The sequence below is a fragment of the Scomber scombrus genome, chromosome 19, assembly GCF_963691925.1.
Source record: "Scomber scombrus chromosome 19, fScoSco1.1, whole genome shotgun sequence".
Classification (NCBI taxonomy): Eukaryota; Metazoa; Chordata; class Actinopteri; order Scombriformes; family Scombridae; genus Scomber; species Scomber scombrus.
In genome coordinates this window covers 1,642,597-1,665,609 of record NC_084988.1, presented here as the reverse complement: position 1 = coordinate 1,665,609, position 23,013 = coordinate 1,642,597, and the positions used below count along the sequence as shown (strand labels likewise).

Here is a 23,013-nt window from a genome sequence, read left to right as displayed (position 1 = left end):
TCCCTCTCTCTCCCGTAATCCTCTGTTGATCTACTGTCAAATGACAGTGTCTATGACAGTGTTTGGGGAACATTTGCATTATGCATTCTCACTTCTGCTTTTGTGACCTGTGACTGTGCACATCACACATCCCCTTCAACCACAAAAAAAAACTATATTGCAAAGTGAAAAGTCATTTCTGATAAAACAACATCTATGCACTATAACAATATAATATTAAAGTTGAATTGCATCAAAACAACTATTTCATAAAAAAGATTCCATGCTCTTGCAAGAGAGTGTGTGATCACTTTTTGGCTTCTCTGGACTGTCTTCCTATAATAACTCATGCCCCCCCCCCCCCCCCCCCCCCTTACTCTCCTCTACCCACTGATTATATTTACAGTTCCCATCACTGACATCCTTTATTTTCGTTTCTTTCTTTCTTAACCTCTTCTCTAAAAAATAATACTTTTACTGAAACACTTACTTCTTCCATTTACTTCTTTCATTTCCTCCCCCTTTAAGCTTATGTGATGTGTGTGCAGATTTCAAGTTGAAACGGCTGAACTGATGAAAGCACATTTGAAGAGATTTTTTAAATTACCATTAAGAACAAGAGAATAATTACAGTGAGGAAAACCTTTCACCGTTCATATGGACACCCGATTGCTGCTTTAAGACAGACTTAAAGAAAAAAAGAACCTGTCCTTCAACAATGCAGTGTAATTTATAAACTCATTATGTTATTTTGTGTAAAATTTGATTTTTTGATTCTGAAAACGAACTAAAGCTGTCAAACAAAGTTAGTGGTGCAAAAAGTGTAATGCATGTATTTCCCTCTAAAATGTAGAAGAGGAGAAGTATCCTGTAGCATAAAATGTAAGTACAAGAGCAGTGCTTAGGTAATTGTACCATCAAATAGCAACAGATCAAAGAAAATAATATGTTTGTATCCTGTTTGTAAAAGTATATTTGTTTGTGGTATTGACTAGTTTCAACTCAAGGACTTAACAACTTGGCTCCCACTCAAACTAATATATGTTCGATTGACTCATCAAGAAAGAAGTTAACTTTGTGCCTTCTGAAGTAGGCTAAAGAAGTGCACCTCTATTTTTTTTTATCAAATCTGTAAACCATGAGTCTGTTTCCCTTAAAACTTTACTGGAAAAATAATATAATTAATATTTATTCACTTGAATTTTCAGATACATCGTCTGTAAAATCTATTTTCCAACATGAAAATCTAAATGTTGTTTCATAGTCTTTAGCACAATGCCAGGAATAAAATCCTGACGGGGAAATTAAGGATCCTTCTGCTGTTAATTTAATGGCTTAAAATCAGTCAAGATTAAATATATTGTGGTAAAAACACCACCACCAATCTATAAAATATCTACCAGTTATCCCGAATACCTAAAAGAAACACTGAAAGGAGGAAACAGCAGTTCCGGTTATTAAAACAGGAACTGTGCTAAGATGATGAAAACAGGAACTTTGCATATTTATATTATAGCTTGTTTACTTTATCAGCATTATTTTTTGCACAACACACATCATTTTAACATTAACCTCAGACTATAATGGATCATCTATGTAAAACCTGAACCAGATTAATGTTATCGTTAACTACTACTTAAGAGGACCAGCATGTTCAAGCTGAGCAAATGCAACACAAAAGAACACAAATGGACATTGACATAAAGTAGTCAATGTACAATTATATGGAAAAAAAATTGAGAATTTATTGACAGATGATGGATATCCAAGTGCAACAGAGCAAAAGTAAGTCCAAATGTCTCCTCCCATGTTTCCCATTTGAGACCTCACAGTCGGATAGCAAAAATCATTTCTAAAAGTGTCTCTGATGAAAGGACTGAGAAGTAGTCCTATGTTGAATCAGTATGGATTCAGTTTCAGGAGGATGTCAGTAACTGCACAAGAAACACACCTTTATCCAACGCCCTTAACATTATAACTTAAACTGAGCTGTAAATCTTGATCTCTTTTAGAGCTGTCCACAGTCTGTGATGACGAGCTTTTTACTGGGTTCGCCCCCCTTTGTTCCAAGCTCTCCCATCTGCTGCACCACATCCATGCCATCCCGCACCCAACCGAAAGCCACGTGTTTGAAGTCCAGGTGTTCGGCTTTCTTCAGGGTGATGAAGAAGTTGTTGGTGTCATGCCCCCGACTGGCCATGGACAGTATGCCTGGGCCTGTGTGTCGAACATCAAAGTTCTCGTCCTCAAACTGGCTGCCATAGATAGACTTACCTCCGTGCCATCGCTCTTAGTGATGTCACCACCCTAAAGGACCACAGAGGAACTTTGTTAGTGGGGTTACATGCATACATCCCTTCCACATGTGAGATACAGTTACCATTTGGTCATTGCCATCGGCCCCCAGGCTTCAGCCGTCCAAAACTGTCAAATCAAGTAGATATGTTTCATCGTTACAGTGTTTTTAGTACCAAAGTCTTTTTGTTACTATACTTCCACCACAGCTCAACAGGGAAACACCAAGAGGGAGACATTTATTATATGATTGTATGTAACCCACAGAGGTAAATTTATCAGAAAGTACTCTCCTGAAAATGGTGGTAGACTTTTGCTGCATCTCAAATTTAATGTACCAGTACTGATCCACAAACATCAGGTAGACTGTCAGAGGTCGTACCTCTGTAGTAAAGAAACAGAAGTCGTCTATACCTTGACTCGCTGTTGTAGCAGTCGTAGCTATGGCAGTCGTAGCTATGGCAGTCGCAGTATTAGACTCTGGCTCTGGGCTCTTCTCAGGTGAAGAGATGCTGCTAGGAGCTTCACTGTGAGTGTCTGTTGAGTCACTGGGTGGAAGTTGGAGGCTTTTGGCCTTCTCCTCCTCCTCCTCGTCCTCCTCTGGCATCGGCTTCTTCTCCCAGACCATCTGGCAGTTTGGTTCTTAAAGGAGTACACACAAGTTTAAGTCTAGAGAAGGACTGGTAGTTTAGGTCAGCATGACTTTTAATGTCCACATACTTTTGGCCATGTAGTGTATACTGTACATGTTGAGATAATTCTTCATCTGTCACAGCGCTGTAAGTGAAATTAATCTAAGCAAAATGGTGACTGAAAAATGATAAAAGTCAGGTTGAGGTTTGGAACATAATGTTTGACAGGACATGACATACTAACCATCACCATATGTCGCTGCCTTTTTCGTAGGATCTGGGTAGAGCTTTCCGTTCAAGGCTTTCACAGCTGACTCGTAGTCCTCATCTGATTCAAATAAAAATAAATCAACACATATGTCACTTAAATTACATTTTGTTCCAATACAAGGAAGATGTGTTGGTTCCACAGTTCCCACAACAACCTGACTGAAAACAGGAACCTTTTCTTAGCCTTCTGACTGATGTTCAAACATTTTTCAAATACTGATAACCTCTGCAACTGCATTTGAATACAGTGTTTTATACCTTTATTGACATGATGTCTCTTACCATACACATTATTTCAGATGAAATGTCATTTTCCTTTTTTTAAAGAAACCTCATTCACAAGCACACCATTAAACTTTTCAAGGTAGTTTAATATATACTGTTTCTTATACTTTGATCTCACCATCAGATTGCTCATTGCTGGTGTAGCCTGGTTCGTTCTGGTAGCAGAAGAAAGTGAGAGGCAGCAGGAGTTTCATGGCTAAAGCAGCCTGTTCAGCAGTGGGTTCCCTGACATTCATAACCTCCACCTCAGAGTCATCATCTGACGTTGCACGTGCTTTTCCTACAACAGACACATTAAAGTACAACACCACATTCAGGGCAGGCCGACAGGAAACTGTTATCTTAAGCATACTGAAATAATATACAGTATATCATATTTAGTGGCTGCATATTTTAAATACAATTGTCCATCAACTGTCCAACAAAAACTTGTGAAGGGTCTGGGCTGGGTCAACTAAAAAGATGATGGAGCAATGAGATGCAGATAGAACAAAACAATGGAGTATAAATCAAATAAACAAAAACAGCCAAGATACCTATTCAGAAAATCAAACAATTATTCCATTAACATTAAGAGATATTTTTACCTTTCTCTGGGGTTTTGAATTCAGGTACTGCAGATGAAGCCCGGGCAGGATCTTCAGAATCTTTGGCCTTCAAACTGGATTCACAGTCCTCTGTGTCAGAGTGAGATTTTGGACTGCCAAATATCTTCTGAAAGCTATCAGAGCCAAACACAAATTTACGGGGCGACACCACTCCAGGACTACCGTCTTGAGGTGTGGTAATCCTGGATGTCACAGGGGTCATAAGTTCCCCCCTTTCTTGTGCAACCTTAGCCTCTTCAAAGACCTGTTTAAATGTGTTTGCAGTGTCCTGCAGTTTGAATCTCACAGCTAACTGCTCAATATTACCTTCATTGACTTCAGCAAAGTCTAAGGCACTCCAGACCCAGGCCTTCTCAGCACCCTTCATAGGTTCCAACTTCATAGCCATTGTAATCCAGTGGTTGGCGCAGATCTTGAGCACCTGGTATCTCCTCATTATCAACCTCACTCGTTTGGTGTCACAATTTTGCAAGATTTTGAGGTCTCCAATACCCCTCTCCTTCCACTGACTCAGCTCTTTATCATAGCGATACAGTTTGGCCTTGTGACAGAAGACTACCTGTTCATCTTCCTCCCCTGTGGAAATTTCCACCAGATCAGGTAAGGGGACCACAGGTTCTAAGTACTGGCCATCTCTGTCCTCATTCTGGGTTACATCCTGCTCATCATCCGTGCCCATTGAGGCTCTGCTCTGGTTAAGCTTAGCAGGAGATTTGGAGGGGCTAATGCCAAGTTGGAAGCTGAAGCTGAATCCAGCAGTGGATTCCCCAAAATGGAAATTGTTCTTTTTCAGGGGGCTACTGGTGAGGGGAGCGGTATAGACTGATAAGTCAGCAGTATCTAAAGCCTCTCCTCTAAGGTCATTGACACACTCTAGGGTGGGGCCAGTGGTTTCACCGTGAGGTTTGATTACAATGCTGGTTGTTGTAATGTCTCCCTGGCTGTCTTCATTTTTTATCTTTGTTTTTAGATCATTCAAACCAGACTTCATTTCCTCAGCCTTCTGAATGAGACGTGCTGTTCTACCTGAGTCAACAACCGGCACTGCTGACAGAGCAGAATTAATGAAACTAAAGCATTTGGAGCTGTTATCTTTGTTTTGACCTAACTGAAACGTGTTGCCTGTTCCAAAAGGCTTTGTAAATCCAGTTCCAGCAGGATGGCTTGATGAATTCTTCGTTCCAAAGTTTGAAGCTAAAGTAACAGTGCTGGTTACGCTTTTGACATTGGGATTTGGTGTTTGGCAGGTCACACACTTACTGGCAGAGGCATCATTTCTCAGCAGACACATGTCACAGTCCCATTCTCCATCCTTTTTGGCAAAAATGTTTTGCGCTGTTGACTGGGAGGATGCAACTGGAGCACCCTCTTTTGATTTAGCAGTAGGGTTGGGAGTGTTACAGGCAACACATTTATCAGCTGAAGCTTCATTTCTTATATTGCATACATCACAGTCCCACTGTCCTGGCTTTATGCTAAACTGGGCAGCAAACCCAGAGTCAACAACTTCTGAGGGTTTAACTACAGGTGCTGTTGCAGCTGGTTCAACTTCTGCTGTAGCGGTTGTTTTGGGTGAAGTTTTCAGAGCTTTGCAACCAACACACCTGTCTGAAGAGGCCTCATTTGTTACAGAACATACGTCACAGTCCCACAGCCCAGGCTTCTTGCCAAACTGAACCCCAAAGCCAGAACCAAATGCACTGGTTACTGTGTCAGCAGGTTTAAAGATTCTTGTGCCAAAATTAAAGCTAAAGGTGGGAGGTGAGGGAGCAGCACTGGTTATGGTTTTAGCATTGAGATTTGGTGTTTGACAGGCCACACACTTACTGGCAGAGGCATCATTTCTCATCAGACACATGACACAGTCCCATTCTCCATCCTTTTTGGCAAACTTGTCTTCTAAGGAGCGAGGAGCTGGTTCAACTTCTGCTGTGGCAGTTGTTTTGGGTGAAGTTTTCAGAGCTTTGCAAGAAAAACACCTGTCCGCAGAGGCCTCATTTGTTACAGAACATGTGCCACATTCCCACAGCCCAGGCTTCTTGCCAAACTGAACCCCAAAGCCAGAACCAAATGCACTGGTTACTGTGTTAGAAGGCATTGAGGTGCTTGAGTCAAATGCAAATGCAGATGGTAATGCAGCTCCAAAACCACCAAATCTAGCAAATGGAGAGCCAGAACTACTGGTTTTTGAGGAGGCAGTCCCAAATTTGAAAGTAAAGGGACTGCCTTTGGTTTCACTTACAGCCTGAATGTCTGGCTTTGATGAAGTATTGGGATTGGCACTTTGACAAGCAACACACTGCCTATCCTTGGATTTATTTCTTACACAGCACACATCACAGTCCCATTCCCCTTCTTTGAGTGCAAACTTTGCTGCCAATGTAGAGAGGCCTGTTTGGCTGGGGGGTTGCTCTTGAGCTATGGGCTTCTCTGGAGCAGTATCTTTTTTGGGGGGAATGTCTGAGGTAAGAAGACCAAGCAAACTTTCACTATGCTTGGCCTGAGAAGTAGAAAAAGTGAAATCTCCATCTTTGCATTTAAAACTGGAGTTCAATTTAAATGCAGCTGAAGGTGTTGGCTGGACACCTGCTCCAAAACTAGGCACTTTGGGAACTTCAGTAGTTGCCTGCTGGCATAAGTTGAGCTTCCCAAAATTCTCAGGCTTCCCAAAAATGCTCTTTGGTGACTGACCAGGGACTACAGAGGGTTTTGTGAAGTGGCCAGGTAAGGGAAGGTTGGTGGTTTGTTGGGTTACACTCTGGCTCGTGGCTAGTGATCTACATTGAAGAGGGGTACTAAAGACCTGTTGCTGAGGTGGCATATGGTTCATACTATACATTGGACCCTGTGTAAAGCAAAAATAAAAGAAAAGAAAATGTCATTCAACATGCTAAATTTGGAAGAGGTAGATCTTTAAGTGTTTTATGAAGACATATTTGTATTCTGCTGACCCAATTAAGTTTGGTAACTTCCACCACAAGGGTACCACAAAGCAGAATAGCATAGATTGAGATTTCCTGCCTCACAGTGAAATCTCAAATGGTTAAATGATAATCACTGATTTGAACCTACCACATGTGTTTTGAAAGGAGAGACGATGCTTTTGTTAGAGGAGAGACTGGAACATTTGATGTCCTCTCCGCTCTCCCCCAGCTGTTTGTTCACATCATTCAGGAGGTCCACAACTTTCTCCTTAGACACAGGTAACTGGCACACAAAAATATATACAATGCTTTTATTTCAGTGGGATTGTTACATTTCACAATAGGATAAACCATGTGAACAAAGATGTTTTTTTATTGTTTTGAAATTTCATCTTGCTTAGAGCTACAAAATATTGGATTTACCTTCTTAATCTCATCTGGATTGGCATTGTTGATCTTGGACAGATAGGTCCTGAGCTTCCTGCTGGTCTCCTTTGACCGCTGCTGGTAGATCTGCCAAGGAAACACAGCGTATCATAGAAAAAAACAAATGCAAACACAAGCCCAGGTGTCAGACTAGCATTAGCATCAATGCTTGGGATGCAAGATACAAGTGAATTATGAGGTATCGGCATGAATTTGATATTTTAATTTTATCTTGGATTGATATGACAAACCAAAACCTGAATGAGCTACAACCATGAAATACTTTGGTGGGCCAACTGTATGTTTAGTGTCAGGATTGGTGTCTTGATGCAGAATTCTGTATGAGTTGTAATTTGTTAATACACTTTCTCGGGTAAAAGTGCATTGCAGTAATCTAACCTGCTAGTGATGAAAGAATGTGTTCATTTCTCAGCATCCTGTTGGTTAAAAACTGCCACACTCTTGGCAACATTTCTCAGGTGGAAATCCACTCAACTTTTATCTCTCCTTATTTGTTTTAATCTTCCAAAAATGTTTGTCATCTATTGTAATTGAAATATAAATGAATTATTATTGGCAATGCACTATTCCTGTAGAAACAGGGTGACGGTTTTGGCACAACTTCACCTACTTCCAAGGTGCATGGGGAAGGGGAAAAAAGTCAAAAAAAAAAGGTCCAGAAACACTTGTAGTATAGAACAACTTTATTAATAGACCGATGTGTTTTTGTGTGTGTTGATGACCCTGATGAAGGCCGTAAGCCGAAACGCGTAGGTCTAATAATAAAGTTCTTCTATACTACAGGTGTTGCTGGAGCTTTGACTTCAATGCGCTTTTCCTGCAATGAATGTAAGTTGACTGACAATACTTCAAAATAGTTCTTTATCTGTGAAAAGGACATGATTATAAATAGACAGCCATCGTTAAAGTCAGATGGCCAAAAGAAGAACCCATCCCCAGCTGTGTAGAAGTTAATTGCCAACCTGAGCCAGATGCCAGGTGGACGTTATGTTATTGACGGTTTCCAAGGTAGCGATGGCCTCCTCTGTCTTGCCTTCAATATCAAGGAGAGCTGCAGATGCAATTTTGGCTTCCTCTTCATATCCCTTCACAGATGAGATCTGAAGAGGGACACGGACATGTACACACAGAGATACACACAGTTTGTAAGTCCTGATACAACTTAGATCTATCAAAATCTGTCAAACCCCTTCCCCTAAGCTCTACAGTGCGCTATCATCTGACCTACAGAACTACTTACTGCTTTAACCTTTGTGTCGTCCTCCCGTGTCAAATTGACCCCGTCTGTTTTGACTGTTCCTTCTTTCCTCCTTTCCTTTCTTCCGTCTGTCCTTCCTCGCTCCTTCTCCTTCTCTATTTCTTTCCTTCCTCTCTCTTTCCTCCCTTCCTTCTTCATCCCCCTTTCTTCCTTCCTTCTGTCCTTCCTTCCTCCCTCCCTCCTTCTTTCCTTCCCGCCTTCCTCCCTCCTTCTCTCTCTCTTTCCTCCCCCCTACCTTCTTCCCTTCCTTCTTTCCTGTCTTTCTTTCCTTCCTTCCTTCTTCCTACTTTCCTTCCTTCCTTCCTTCCTTCTTTCCTCCGTCCGTCCTTCCTTCTTTCCTTTCCTCCCTCCTTTCCTTCCTTCCTTCTTCCTTCCTCCCTTCCTTCCTTCCTTCTTCCTCCTTTCCTTCCTTGACTGGAAGACAACAGTAGGGTTAAACATGTGGAACATTGCATGGGCCATAGAGTAACTGTTAATTAAGTTCTGAAATAAAACTAAACATCATAAATCATAAATCATGACAACAAATACTAACCTGAAAATCTTTGGAGGGAAAGTGTTTGAAGAGCGGGTCGAGGAGTTCGGGTATGCTGCATCTGTTTTTGATGCTGTCCAACAGTGGAAGGACAACTTTCCAGTAGTGGACACTGCGGCTGATGTAGTCCTTCTTGTCAGAGTCCGAGTTTACTGCTTCACTCTGGGTGGTCAAACATGCAAAAACACAGCTTGGATATCAAGGAGAGAAGGTGAGTCTGTCATAGGAGCTAAATGCAGAGATGAAGTACAGCACACTTATGACTAATGTTGATCAGAAGTATTTCAGACACTAGTTGCTGTGATGTCCAAACTGAGCCGACACACAGCAGCACATGTTGAAGTTATAGTTATAGTTATAGTTCTTAGTGTGGACGGGCCTTAACAGGTGTGTAGTGAGTGACAGGTAAGGAGCAGGTATAAAGGCAAGCAAGTGCCAATAATCTGGCAGTGCTGTCTGTGTGTGCTGTCTGTGTGTGTGTGTGTGTGTGTGTGTGTGTGTGTGTTTGTGTGTGTGTGTGTGTGTGTGTGTGTGTGTGTGTGTGTGTATGTTTGTGTGTGTTGTGTACCATTTGGCTGAGACACTGAGCCCAGTGGATGGCTAGCGCTGGTTGGAGCCCGTGTTTCTCTCCGGCCCTCAGAGTGTTCAGTCCATGTTGCACAATCATTTGCAATTTTGCTGACATGTCAGGACTACAAAGACACAGACACACACACACACACACACACACACATATATACAACTGTCAAGGGTCAATAAACTTTACATATGAACTCCAAACAGGTTCAAACCTAGACCCTCTTGTTGTGAGGCGAAGATAGATTTTATACATCTATATTATGGTGCAACCCTAATTTGGCTCAGGGTTCCTCATTGACAGTCTGCGTGTCATATTTAGTGTGGATCCCAGCAGTTCTGACACTCACGCAGCTCGTTTGTGAATGAGGCTGTAGACGGCGTCCCACCACTCCCTCTGTCTGTCGGTGGTCAAGAGGCGAAGGAGAGAAGGGGGGAGGCAGCGAGGCTCATGGCGTTGCTGGTTTATTCCACCGTTGAGCTTCACCGCCTCCTGGAGCTGACAGCGGCCACAGAACACAACACCATACACAAACACCTGGATGGGAAAAAAAAAACAAGACGAGAAACAGGTGGCTTTACATTTTCAAAGAAATACAGACGCGCAGAAACATTTCAGAACTGATACGAATAATGAGCTGCAAGAGGTGTCTTCTGCAGGTGAAAGTTAAGGATTACTGAAAATACTACTCTTACTTACTTCTTATTTATTTATTAACTTTATTCAAATGTTCTAAATATTAAATTTAATCTGGGGAATCATGTAAATCAGTAGCCAATTATTTGTATAAGTCCACTTAAATGCACTTTAGGTGGATAAAATATTTATCATTCTTTTGTGGTTACACTATTTGACATTTTCAGGAGCATTCAGTCTTACTTTTGGTAAAAAAAAATGGTGCAAATGTCATTTGAAATGATATAAAACCAACAAAAATACTAAATGTACATTTTAACAAGCCTGATGCTGCTTTTAAAACCATTATTTGTCACTGACCCATGTATAATTTCATCCTGCAATTTTTGTGCATTTTCATTCTATAAATATAGAATATTTATAGAATATAAATATCCCCTTTTGTTTTATATAAAAAATCTAATAAAATGATCTTAATTGTCTTCTCTCTTCTTCCTGTTGTGATGTGAACTTGATATAAGAACCCACACAATGCCACCCACCTCCAAGTCCAGCAGGCAGGTGGACTCTGGTGCGTTCGTGTCCAGTTTGGTGATTTCCAGTTTCAGTGTTGGAAAGAGCTGCTGCAGCCAGTCCTGCAGCGCTGGTCTCTGGCCCACGAGGGTCCACTGCAGCCCCAACCAGCTCAGGTGCTGCAAGTCATCACCGTGCAGCAGGATGGAGCCTACAGAGGAGTAGAAGTGCTTAGGTCAGTTATTGTAATATGATTTATTTGTCTTTGGAAGTTTCTATTTGTTTCCATCCTAGTTGTTTTCTGGTATTTGCTCACTCTGAAGTTAAATCAAGTCTGGTGTAAATTAGTTTATATGTTAAAAAAAAGAAACTAAGGCTTGTGCGATCAAGTTTACATTTAAAAAAATAAAAAATAAAGATGTATTTATCAAACTAATAATAATCTGTACTGTCTTCACTTATTTGCATTCATAAGATTAACCCTTACATACTGCTGAGGGTCTAATTTGATCCATTTTTACATTTGAGAGAAGAAAAAAACACCTTAAAAACTTTTCTTTTAGCCAGAAATCGGATGACTTTTCATCTTATGTGACCCAGAAAATACAAACATTTAAATATTTCAACTTTCTAATAATATTTTTGTGCAGCTGATACACATTGTTATTGAGTGTTTGACTCATATTTAATCAGAAAATATGTGAAATTATATTTTGTATAGGGTCTAAATATGAAGGGATACTCTGAAATGAACAGTATGTAAAGGTTAGTATTATATCTGTAATGTGTGATTTCTGTACCAGCGTCCCACTCGGCCAGCTGAGAGATCTGTGGACTCAGAGCCTTAATGGAGCTGATGTCATCGTTGGCAATAAAGGAAGATCCGGTAGAAGCCTGCGGTCCAAACAGGAGCCCAAACAGAGATTTCTGACCGCTACGGTTCCCAAAAGTCTTAACCACCTATATATGTAAACACACAGATAATACAATTATGTCAGTTGGTGATGGGCTCAGTAACAGATGAATGTACAAATATAACTAACAACTTTAATAATAATAATAATAATAATAACAACAATACATTTTATTCGTAATGCACTTTACATTTGAAAACAAATCTCAGTGCAAAATATCATAAAACAATAATAAAAAGATAAAGATTGTGATGAAAAGAAAAGTCTTTACTTCATTTAAACCATACTTTATAAAGTAAGGAGTACATAACAGGTTTGTTATTGGTACAGATACACAGAGATTCTGTTAACCAACCATAAAGCACTTTAACAGCAGCAGTTTCATATTTAAGCCACAAGGTGGCATCAAAACCAATTTATTACACTGACTGTGGAAAACACTCAAAGAAGTAAGCAAAGTAAACAAAATAGCTGCTAAATTACAGTAACATGAGTATTTGTAATTTGTTACTTCTACCTTTGCCTATTTTTTATTTATTTCTATGTTCATTATTTTGGATAATTGTCAATAAGGACCAAAAATACATCATCTACTAATACTACTACTACTAATCATCCCCAGAAGTAGAAGTACATCTGTGAAGGTACTTTTAGCTCCATGTATCATACTGAATTAATCAAATCAATCAATCACACAGACCTATAATAAAGCTTCTTTATAATCCCTCAAAAATGCTACAACTAAACAGATTCAGGATACATGGACAGACCTCTTTGATCATGGTGGGTCTGTCGGTGCTCAGATTGAGCAGCATGTGGCCGGCCTGACTCAGTCGCTCGCTAGCCAGCAGCTCCAGCAGCTGTGGTGCTGACTGGTCTGTTTGGGTCACTTTCTTCGTTGGTCTGGGGACCTGGTGGAAGAAAAAACTGAATAAAAAAAGTATCCTGAAAGCGGTCTACATGCAATTTTTACTTACCTAATTCAGTCTGTGTGTAGAAAATAAGTAAATTAAACTATTAAGATGGTAAAAGATATATTTAAAGGAGAAGTTCCGCTTTTATTTCTGTATCAGTGCCACAGAATTGCTACTGAACGTCCATTTCTTATATACTGTCTATGATATAATCAGACATTTATGAAAAAATACTGGTTATACCATTTGACACTGGATTGCATCATGTCATTGACCCATATACAGAGACACTTTCCTCTCATTTCTAGCCATAAGATGTCTCCTGTATGTGCAACTTGACTTTAATTTGCTATCCTGGCAACATTAAGGCTACAAACAAAATAACAACATTTAGATTAATAAACAACTGAATTAGTATGTCCACGTCATGATGGGACTGGACATACTGGTTGTATTTGTGTTGGTGTGTGAGTACCTGGTATGCCAGCAGGTAGCACAGTGCAGCCAGGTCAGTGACGGCCCCCCAGGTCTGTTGCTGATCCTGAGCCAGCTTCAACAGTAATGCAGCGGCATGCAAATACAGGTGACCTCGCATCTCCACGAACACCTCACAGAGAGAGTCTGCGCCGCGGCCTGCAGCGCTGCTCAGCATGTGCATAGTTTGGTCAAAACTACACACAAACACACACACACACAAACACACTACATTGGATAAAATGCAAAAACATGGAACACTACTACTACTACTACAACTATTTTGATAACTGATTAATCATTTGAGTCATTTTTCAAGCCACAATGTGGTTCCAGCTTCTCCAGTATGAGGATGTGCTGCTTATCTGTTTTTATATAATTTTACACCTTAGACTCTGGGAAACTGTTACTGGCATTTTTCACTATTTCCTGTCACTTTAAAGACCAAAAAACTAACAAATTAATCAAGAAATGAAACTGCAGATTAATCGATAATAAAAAATAATCATTAGTTGCAGACCTACAATGTTGTATGTCCTTTACAGGCAGAGACATTTGACTTTAGACCAGAGGGTGTCAAAGGCCAGAACTGGATAACTTTGCAAAGTGTGAAAATTGCAGAAAAGAAATGAAAGTTTTTCAATAAGACATATCTCTATTGTTGTTTATTAAACTCTCCATTGACAGTCAAGGTTTCTGATCTTCCCGATGACGTCCAACTTAAGATTCAGATTTGAAGGACACATTTTCCCTCACACATTTTATCACAATCGCTTACCTTATATTTTATCCACTCCATTAATATACATAAGGGGGGCAAAATATTAAATATATATAATATATAATATAACACCAGTCAATATAATGCACCCTAATGCACCACCACTTAGTACAACCTCAATAATGAACATGTACAAATGAACAAGTAGAATTATCACTTTCTTGACAATGTAACAAAAAAAACTGAAAATGTATAAACTTCATAAATGTAGAATTTAAAGCAGAGTTGTTGTACTGAGTGTCTATAATCTTAAAGTCAGTGTAAAGTAAAAATAAATATGTGTTCTGAGTTTGACATACCACAGAAAAGTTGGTTGTTTTTAACCACCCTGCCAAATTTGAATGATTAAAAAAATATATGAAATTAGGCTTCAAAGTTGTGTAAAAGTCCTGCCTGTTTCTCTTCTCCCAAACGCTGTGGGAGTGCCCGCCGAAGCCCCGCCCCCTACCAAGTGTCACCTGTCAATCAAAGTCACCACCTCTACCAGAAACATGGACGCTAGGCCTGAGAGCTTTCTGTTGCTAGCTCGGCGCCTAACTCAGCTGCTAGCTCGGTGGCTAACTCGGTGGTAGTAGTAATGTGCGCTGAATGTATTTATACCTGTACAGCAGCAGGGGCGGGTTTATGCTCCGGTGTGTAACCGTGCTATTGGTTAACACCGCTGCGTTACGTAACGCGGTGGTGATTTTAAGACTCGCCCATTAAATCCAGAACACAGAAATCTTGAAACACAGTTTGTGAAGCCTAGCTCCACAATTCAAATCTAAATGGTTGAAATGCTTTTTACACCTTTTTTAGAAATACATTTATGACCTATTTAATGTGTTTAGAAGAAAATGTCTGAATTCACTTTACCAGTCTTCAAGTAATATCTAGGATTACATTTTGTTTCATGGTTACATGCCATGCATAGAAGATGTTTGTCTGCACTCTATTACCCCAGACACTTACCCTCTGAGGGCATCAACACTGGGCTGCACTCCGCTCCCAGACAGTGTGAGTCTCAGCAGGCTGCAGTGAGCCAGTAGCAGCTTTCTCTGGAGACGACGACACACCTTCTCATTGCTGATGACACTAGACTGAGACAGATACATCTGAAACAAAGGTTGTCTGTTTTTTAGTAGTATTTTGAATTAAGACATACATTTTAATGATATGAAATACAAGCAAGAATCAACGTATTAAAAATTGCACACTGTTCCTTCAACATTAGAGTCCACGCTGACCTGCAGGGTGCGCACCACCACAGTGTACCAGTCCAGACTGGGGCGAAGTAATCCCCGTTTCTCAGCAGCCAGGCAATGCTTAACGGCCTCATCCAGCCGACCGTCCCGACAGAGCAGCTGAACCAGCTTCATGTTCACGTCCACATCAGCTGGCCGCACCGCCAGCTCGTCCTGGAGGAGGTCAAAGTGCCTTTTCCAACACTGTTGATGTTGACGAATCAACAGACACTCCTGCAAAGAGGGCAACAGGTTAAACAAAAAGAGTCAGTGTGGAGACCTTTTCCACCTTTAACTGATATGCACCTCCTTCCAGGATTGGATGGTTTGACTTTTAACTGTGTATATGGGTTAAAGGACGTTTGTTTGTGTCCATGTGTTTTAGTCAAATTTAAAGTGTTAAAATGTGAAAATAAACGTATGAATAACTTGCACACATTCTTTTTTTGTGAACCCAGCATCAAATTTCTGCTTTTAATCCATTTAGAGAGAATATATTAGAGGATTATGGCAAAAATGTCTAAGTGGGGTAACCGTAAAAACTTTGTACCAAATAATTAGACTTGCTTTAAAACAGTAAATTCTCAATAAAACACCATATCAACTAGTTTGGCATGATCTTACATTATAACTTTATATTAAATAAAGGTAATGGAATACAATTGTTCTAAATATTACATTTAATCTGGTAACCATGGAGATCAGGAAACATTTACATGTTTTAAATGAAGTCATTATTAGTATAAGTCCACTTAAATACACTGTAGGTGATAAAATATGTAATATGTATCATTCTTTTGTGGTTACACCATTTGACATTTTCAGGAGCATTCAGTCTTACTTTTGGTTAAAAAAAATGGTGCAAATTTCATTTCAAATGACATAAAAAAACAAAAATACAAAATGTACATTTTTAAAAACCTGATGCTGCTTTTCAAACTATTTTAAAGATACATTTGAATTGCTCATCTTGCCAACCCTTATTTTCCATTAATCAGTCACAGTCACTTTCTTAAGAGTCATCATGCCTGAAGTTAATAATAATTTGTAAATCATAAGTAAGTGTTAGGGTTATACATTTCTGGTTTTCTAATAAACTATCAGGTCTGCTGTTATGAACATTGATAATTGAGTAAATGGTCCACCTTGTTAGCCCTTTCTGAGGCACATAATAAGCTGCAGGCAGCATTTGTTAGAGATCACTGCAGCTGGGATAGCTGCACTGACCCATTACTGTGCACCAGAGGGCACAAATATATATTATTGCATGCTAATGATAGTAATTTTGTATTGTTTTTATATTGCTTTATCGGTGCATGGTTGAAACATACACTGCTGCGATAGCTATATGTTCAACTTTATGGGAATAAACTACCAGGAAGTATTATCTGACTTGTGTAAAAACCCCTATCAGTTTACCTTGGTTTCACTCCAAGACTACTTATTGTGTGTCGGCTGATTAAGGAAAAGAAAAAGCTTGTAAAATACTTTCAGGTTGAGCAATAAAGACTCCTCCCTGCCTCATCCAGACTTATATAAACCCTCAGGAGGCATACCTTGATGATCCTGGAGGAGTAAGCACGTCTTTCTTTCTTATTGTTTGTACCATCATTTTATACACAAACACCAACCATGGCAAACAATCCCTCATATCTCCGCACTCCAGAGGAATCCAAGGAAACTGTCTTTACAACTGTGGTGCACAGGATTCCTGATCTAATCTACCTCGGAGACGACAAGATCCTGGCCTTTGCAGAGCGCAGGAAGACTACAAATGATGCCAGCACAGTGGCGCTGGACATGAGAACAGGAAAGGTGAACAGGAATAAGGAATCCAATCCTGAGGTGACGATTAAGGTGATTATCTACAGCAACTGGTTTATTTGTATATTACTTGTGACGACAGTTTTTAACTGCATGCTAAGTTAATCATTATATTTACACATCTCTCTTTTTTTATCTTAGTGGTCAGAGCTGAAACCAGTTACCAAGGCACATCTTCATGGATGCCGTCCTATGAACCCCTGCCCAGTGTATGAGAAGAACAGCAAAACACTGTTCCTGTTTTTCATCTGTGTCAAAGACGGAGTCTCAGAGCAATGGCAGATAGAGCACCACACAAACGAGACCCATCTCTGCTACATCAAGAGCACTGATGATGGCCAAAACTGGAGTGAGGTGACTGTATTCACTGAAAATGAGTTGGTTGAAATCAAGCAGTGGGACACAATGGCTGTAGGGCCAGGCCATGGTATTCAAATGGAGAGTGGTAGATTGATTGTCCCACTTTATGCTTATTATCGTGAAAACTCTTCCCGCCCCTTTGCACTTTGCCTGTACAGTGATGATCGGGGTAAAACTTGGACACTGGGCAATAAACTTACAACGGATTCGCTTGAATGTGAAATGGCAGAGGTTTTTGATGATGAAGGCAAGAGCAGAATCTACTGCAATGCTCGTCATACAAAGTATCGAGTAGAAGCTGTCAGTGAAGATGGAGGGAAAGAGTTTGGTACTGCCAATTCTGTTGAAAAACTTGTGGACACAGGCTGTCAGGGAAGTGTAGTCTCCTTTCCAGATCAAAGTGAACTGCAGCCAGTTCATAACAAGTGGCTCCTCTTCAGCCACCCGACTGATACGTCCAAAAGGGTTAATTTAGGAGTGTATCTGAACAAATCCCCACAGGATCCAACAAAATGGAGCAAACCCTCCATCATCAACAGTGGACCCAGTGGTTATTCAGACCTGGCTTACATTGATGATGGTTGGTTTGTTTGTTTAATGGAGTGTGGGAAGCTGATAGAAACTGAGCAGATAGCTTGTCGGATTTTTAGCTACAATGACGTCGAGCAGGCCATTGCAGAGTAGTCTGAGGTGAAGCCTTCTGACTAAACAGCAGAGAGTATATCGGGGATGCAGTCTTTGTTAATTACACCCCAAAACTATTAAACAAACTACCTTTAGATATCAGGGAAGCCAAGATTTTTTCTGGCATAGATGCCTTTATTAGCACTAGAGAGAAAGGAAATTATGCTATAAAAATCAAGTTAACGTTATTAGACTTTTCTTGTCACAATGATTATTATAATATGCTATGATTTTATTATGCTACTGATGCTAATTCAACACATATATTTATAGGGAGCTTAATGTTGCTTGGTATGTAAAAATGTTTTATGAGTGGTGACTCATTAACATGACATCACAACTGTGTCTATCATAAACTAGTCTGGTTTTTGTTGTAACAATATTATAGAAAATTGTTAGTTATGTTATATTCACAGAGATCTGTTGAAATCTGCAGCTGAATGGCTTTGTTTGATTGTACTTTCATATTTACTGATGCATATAACAGAACTTGTTCTTCAAATAATAAAATACATTCATACAATGAAAAGTTGTTTTTTTGAATCTTTATTCCTGAAAATTATCCATTATAGCTTTGAGAATAAACATCACACATCAAGTGTCCTGTGAGACTGAACATAAATAATAGCTGCAATGACCTGGCCTCCACGTTGGAAAAAGTAGATATACATAAAACATAAAATAAAATGATTTTTTGAGCATTTTTTTTAACAAATTTGACATCATGCGTCATAAATTATTTAGAAAAAAAGGGTTTTTCCTGCTCAGTATTGACAAAATGCTTTAAAATTTAAATGAAGAAATACGATTTATTTTTGTTTTCATTTGATGTTTTTAAATGAAGAAATTACTTTTATAAGTGCACTTAAATACACTGTAGGTGGATAAAATATGTATCATTATTTTTGGTTACACCATTTCACACTTTTATTACTTTTGGTAATAAAAAAAAATGTTGCAAATTTCATTTCAAATGACATAAAATCAACAAAAATACAAAATGTGCATTTTAATAAGCCTGATGCTGCTTTTAAAGATTTTTTTAGGTATTTTTGCATTGCTCATCTTGTCAACCCTTATTTGCCACTGACCCATAAACAGCTGACAGATGCAGAGGAAAAGGAGCCTCACCTTCAGGTTAAAGACTGCAGGGTTTCTTGGCAGAAGCTTGGCAGCTTTCTCCACCCACACCTCTGCTCTGCTGTCATGTTCCTCTTTACTGACCAGTAACTCAGCCACCTTCAGCACCAGGTCGCTCTGTGACGGGTTCAAGTCCACCGATCGCTACACACACACACACACACACAGAAGTGAAGACATAGTGGTGTCAGTTTTTACAGAAGCCTGCAGACTATCTACCCAACAGGCAAGACTCAAAGACAGAAAGAGCATTTATATTGGCTACTTGATTTATACCTTGCAGAAGTTATCAGGAGGAGGAAATTAAATTATTGAATAAACACGATGAATCAAGCTTTTAAAATCACAAAATTGGTCTCAAAATGTGCATCATGTGCTCTATTAAATGTTTACTCTCCTAAGACCTTTAATGGAGCCTTTCTGACAGCGTGTGTGCCCTGCTGGAGTGCAAATGACTATGGGTTTTTTTAATACATGCAATGTACTACAAATGTATTTCCAATCAGTGTGCTTTAAATACAAACAACTTAAGACTCCCTGAATTTGCTTGAGGTAGATGATACATCACAGTGAAGATACAGTTCTCTTTTTTTTTGGACCAACTTTAGATTTTCTGTCCAGAAAAGCTTATTGTGGATCTTTGCAACCAGCTATCAATCCTTCGGTGTGCTGAATGAATTAAAATAATGAGCAGAGTTGTTAACAAATAAAACAATTAAAAGGACATTCATTTTTAAACATAAACTGATGGGTTACCTACTCAATCAAACCAAATTTTGAGGGGTTTTATTTTGCTAAATTTAAATTGACCACACATAATGCTTTAAGAATTGGTCAACAGAAGCAGAAAGCACACACAACTCATAGATTACTTTTAAAGCACTTCCCGTTCAGTAAATCAAACTACATTCAGAGTGTATGAATGTAATTTCCCCTCCCTAAGCAGCTATTAATTACAGCCTGAAATACCTGTTTGGTTGAGTTGACTGATACTTGAAGTCTGTAAACACACACCTCTATTTAATCTTTATTTAATCTCAATTTAATCACCCAGCAACGAGCTCATTGTGGCAGGTCTTGGGCTCAACTCATATATCACATAGAGGAACCAGGAACAAAATGTCATGCAATCTTTTAAGAAGAATGTCTTTGTTCTGCACATTTGGTTTTCCCCAAGTTCATATGCCTCTTACCATGAAACATCTTACGGCCTTGTTGATGTCTCCCTTTCTCTCGTAGAGCTGTCCGAGGAATTTGTGTGCTTTGGGATCCCTCTCCTGGACTTTGAGATACTCTAACACATGTCTAGGAGCATAAAATAGATTATTATGCAAGACTGTTGTTAAAATGGTTTCTGTAATTTCCCGCTGCTTCTTATATCAACATCAATCCTGCTCAATCATATGAAATCAATCCAGGACAACATGAATTTTACATTATTCATTACACTTAACATTATCAAGTAACATAATGGTGACTTACTCCTCTGAAGACCACTTGCTCTCCATGGCCAAACTGTAACACAACACACACACACACACACACACACACACACACACACACACACATTTGACTTTGAGTTCAGATGGTGGAGTAATGTCAGGAACAGAGAACAGCCATTTTAAACATTTAGAGATCCTCATCTCACTCTTAGCTTTAGTCTGACTGTCATCATGTTTCCCACACAGAGGGGTTTCAGAGGGATGGACCCCCTCCTCTGTCTCCTCACACTGAATGTTGGTGTTAATGAGTTGTAATTATCACCCCACCTTCTCTACTGATATACATCTTGTCTGATTGTTGCTGTTAAGTTCAGACACAGAGAATGTACTTCAGTTTGTGTCTATTTAGTTTTCTCATTTCAGACCCTGCACTACTTTATATGACCACTAGATGTCCTCAGTTCATTTGTCTTTACCAGCACTGGTAACTTTATTAACACACAAACAGGATCAATCAGAATCTGATTTAACAGATCAGCTGTCATATTTCTGCAATTAATGCCAGAATGCAAACTTTTAAAACATGCTGCACACAACGATCTGACTGTGTGTGTCACTCAAACACAGGATTTTTTTTGTTTTTTTGTTTACAATTTAATAGAGTGTATGGTATCTTGCTGTGAATATATGAATGAAACTACAACAAAGCACCCCACTCTTCACTCCAAAAGCAAAACTGGCAGATAGTGCCCCGAAAAGAAGCATTCTTGCTTGAAGAGATCTGAGGCTTTTTAAGCAGGATAAATAATGTTAATATAGTTATACTTTAGATATATTTACATGGGAAGTAAATCAACCTGACAGTACTGAGATGGAGGCAACAATCTCAGAGACAGAACCTGGAAAAGTAAAATTAAGACTACTTCAATGGAGAGAAAAGTGAGATGATCATTTAAATGGATCAGTAGTAAAGAGGTTCAGGTGTTTTTGAGGAACTAAAAAGTTCACATCTGCAACCATCAAGTCCCAGAAAACACAACTATAGTGACTATACCCTAAAATTTTGCCTAAACTGGTTGCTAATGGCTGTGATTGTTTAGATGTGTACTCATAAATAAACTAAAGGTTAGTCAGTCTTTTCCAGTTGATGAAATGATTCTATTTTCTTACCAAATGTCCTTGTGTGCATTGTCTGCAACTTCTGTAAACCTTTGACATAACTTAAACAATACAACAACAAATAGATCATTCACTCCTGAGCACAGTCAAAACGCTTGTTTGCCTCTGACCATCAGCACACCTGTGATGACTGGCATGCACTTAAATAAACCTGAGCTCAGATGGCCTTTACCATGTCTCCCTCTAGTGTTTGGGAGGAACATTACCATTTATCCAAATCAACAATAACAGCACTCACATTACTGTCTATGAGTCATGGTATCATGTGTTTATCTGTCCAATCAAGTCAAAATTAAGGTATGTCTTCTTTCTTTAATGATTTACTTAAACGACTGAAGAGGCTGTTCAGAGTTACTCGTGCCTGTGTGTTGTGTTATGGATAAAACTATGTGTTAAAATGTGGAGAAAAAAAGCCTGAAACAAAAGAAACAGCCTCTGCTTGTGATAAAAAATAACTTTACTGTCTTCATTCATAAAACATCCACGCCTTGTTGTGTGTATTATGTGCTGTGCCTCAGTCGTCCTAGCTCCCTCAGACGCACCAAGGTCCAGTTGATAAAATGAATGGCTTGACTCAAAATCGACTAACTAACCGAAACTAAGGCTAAACTTAAACATAACACTCTGCTGTAACACGTCAACACAATGTTTTGACTTTCATTTGTAATTTAATTGTAGTTTTACGGAGCAAAAAAGGTGACAAAAGCTCTACATCAATTAACAAACAACAGTGTCTCTTTTGATTTGTTATGTTGTCAAAATATAAACGAGAGGAATTCATTACGATTTGACGAATAACGTAAACACTCACTTTAATTAGCATAACACTTAAATATGGTATATTACGGCTTAAATTGAGATAAATTATAGGACATTTAACATATTTGCAGGTATCATAGCTTACCTTTAAAGGGTGAAACACCGTATGGCATGATATGTCATACTTGCCTTCTTAATTGTGTTATCTTCAGCGAAAGTTCAATTTAAAGTTATTCATTCAACATTTCTTTCATATCAGACTGACATATAAAATTCTGCCCTCTTAGCCTTAAAGAAAAACCCACGATTCATGAAAGCTACAGATTACTTTCGATTTTCCTACAAATGAAACTTACAGCT

At 39.2% G+C, this 23,013-nt stretch overlaps 2 protein-coding genes across 2 annotated transcripts; one reads left to right on the top strand and one right to left on the bottom strand.

Moving 5' to 3' along the window:
- Positions 1-503: 503 nt before the first annotated feature.
- LOC134001233 (E3 SUMO-protein ligase RanBP2-like) lies at positions 504-23,013 on the bottom strand. The gene is given in 22 exon segments (XM_062440801.1): positions 504-2,259; positions 2,262-2,286; positions 2,453-2,916; positions 3,151-3,234; positions 3,580-3,741; positions 4,049-6,914; positions 7,142-7,276; positions 7,417-7,506; positions 8,403-8,540; positions 9,234-9,395; positions 9,802-9,925; positions 10,160-10,347; positions 10,989-11,170; positions 11,760-11,919; positions 12,644-12,784; positions 13,263-13,458; positions 14,994-15,136; positions 15,269-15,499; positions 19,265-19,417; positions 20,467-20,578; positions 20,756-20,788; positions 22,799-23,013. Coding segments are annotated over 21 exon segments (6,054 nt in total). The 5' UTR covers positions 20,782-20,788; positions 22,799-23,013; the 3' UTR covers positions 504-1,987.
- On the top strand, positions 16,898-18,191 carry LOC134000587 (sialidase-3-like). The gene is made up of 2 exons (XM_062439973.1): positions 16,898-17,122; positions 17,231-18,191. The coding sequence occupies exons 1-2, from the start codon at positions 16,898-16,900 to the stop codon at positions 18,131-18,133; spliced, it is 1,128 nt and encodes a 375-aa protein (XP_062295957.1). The 3' UTR covers positions 18,134-18,191.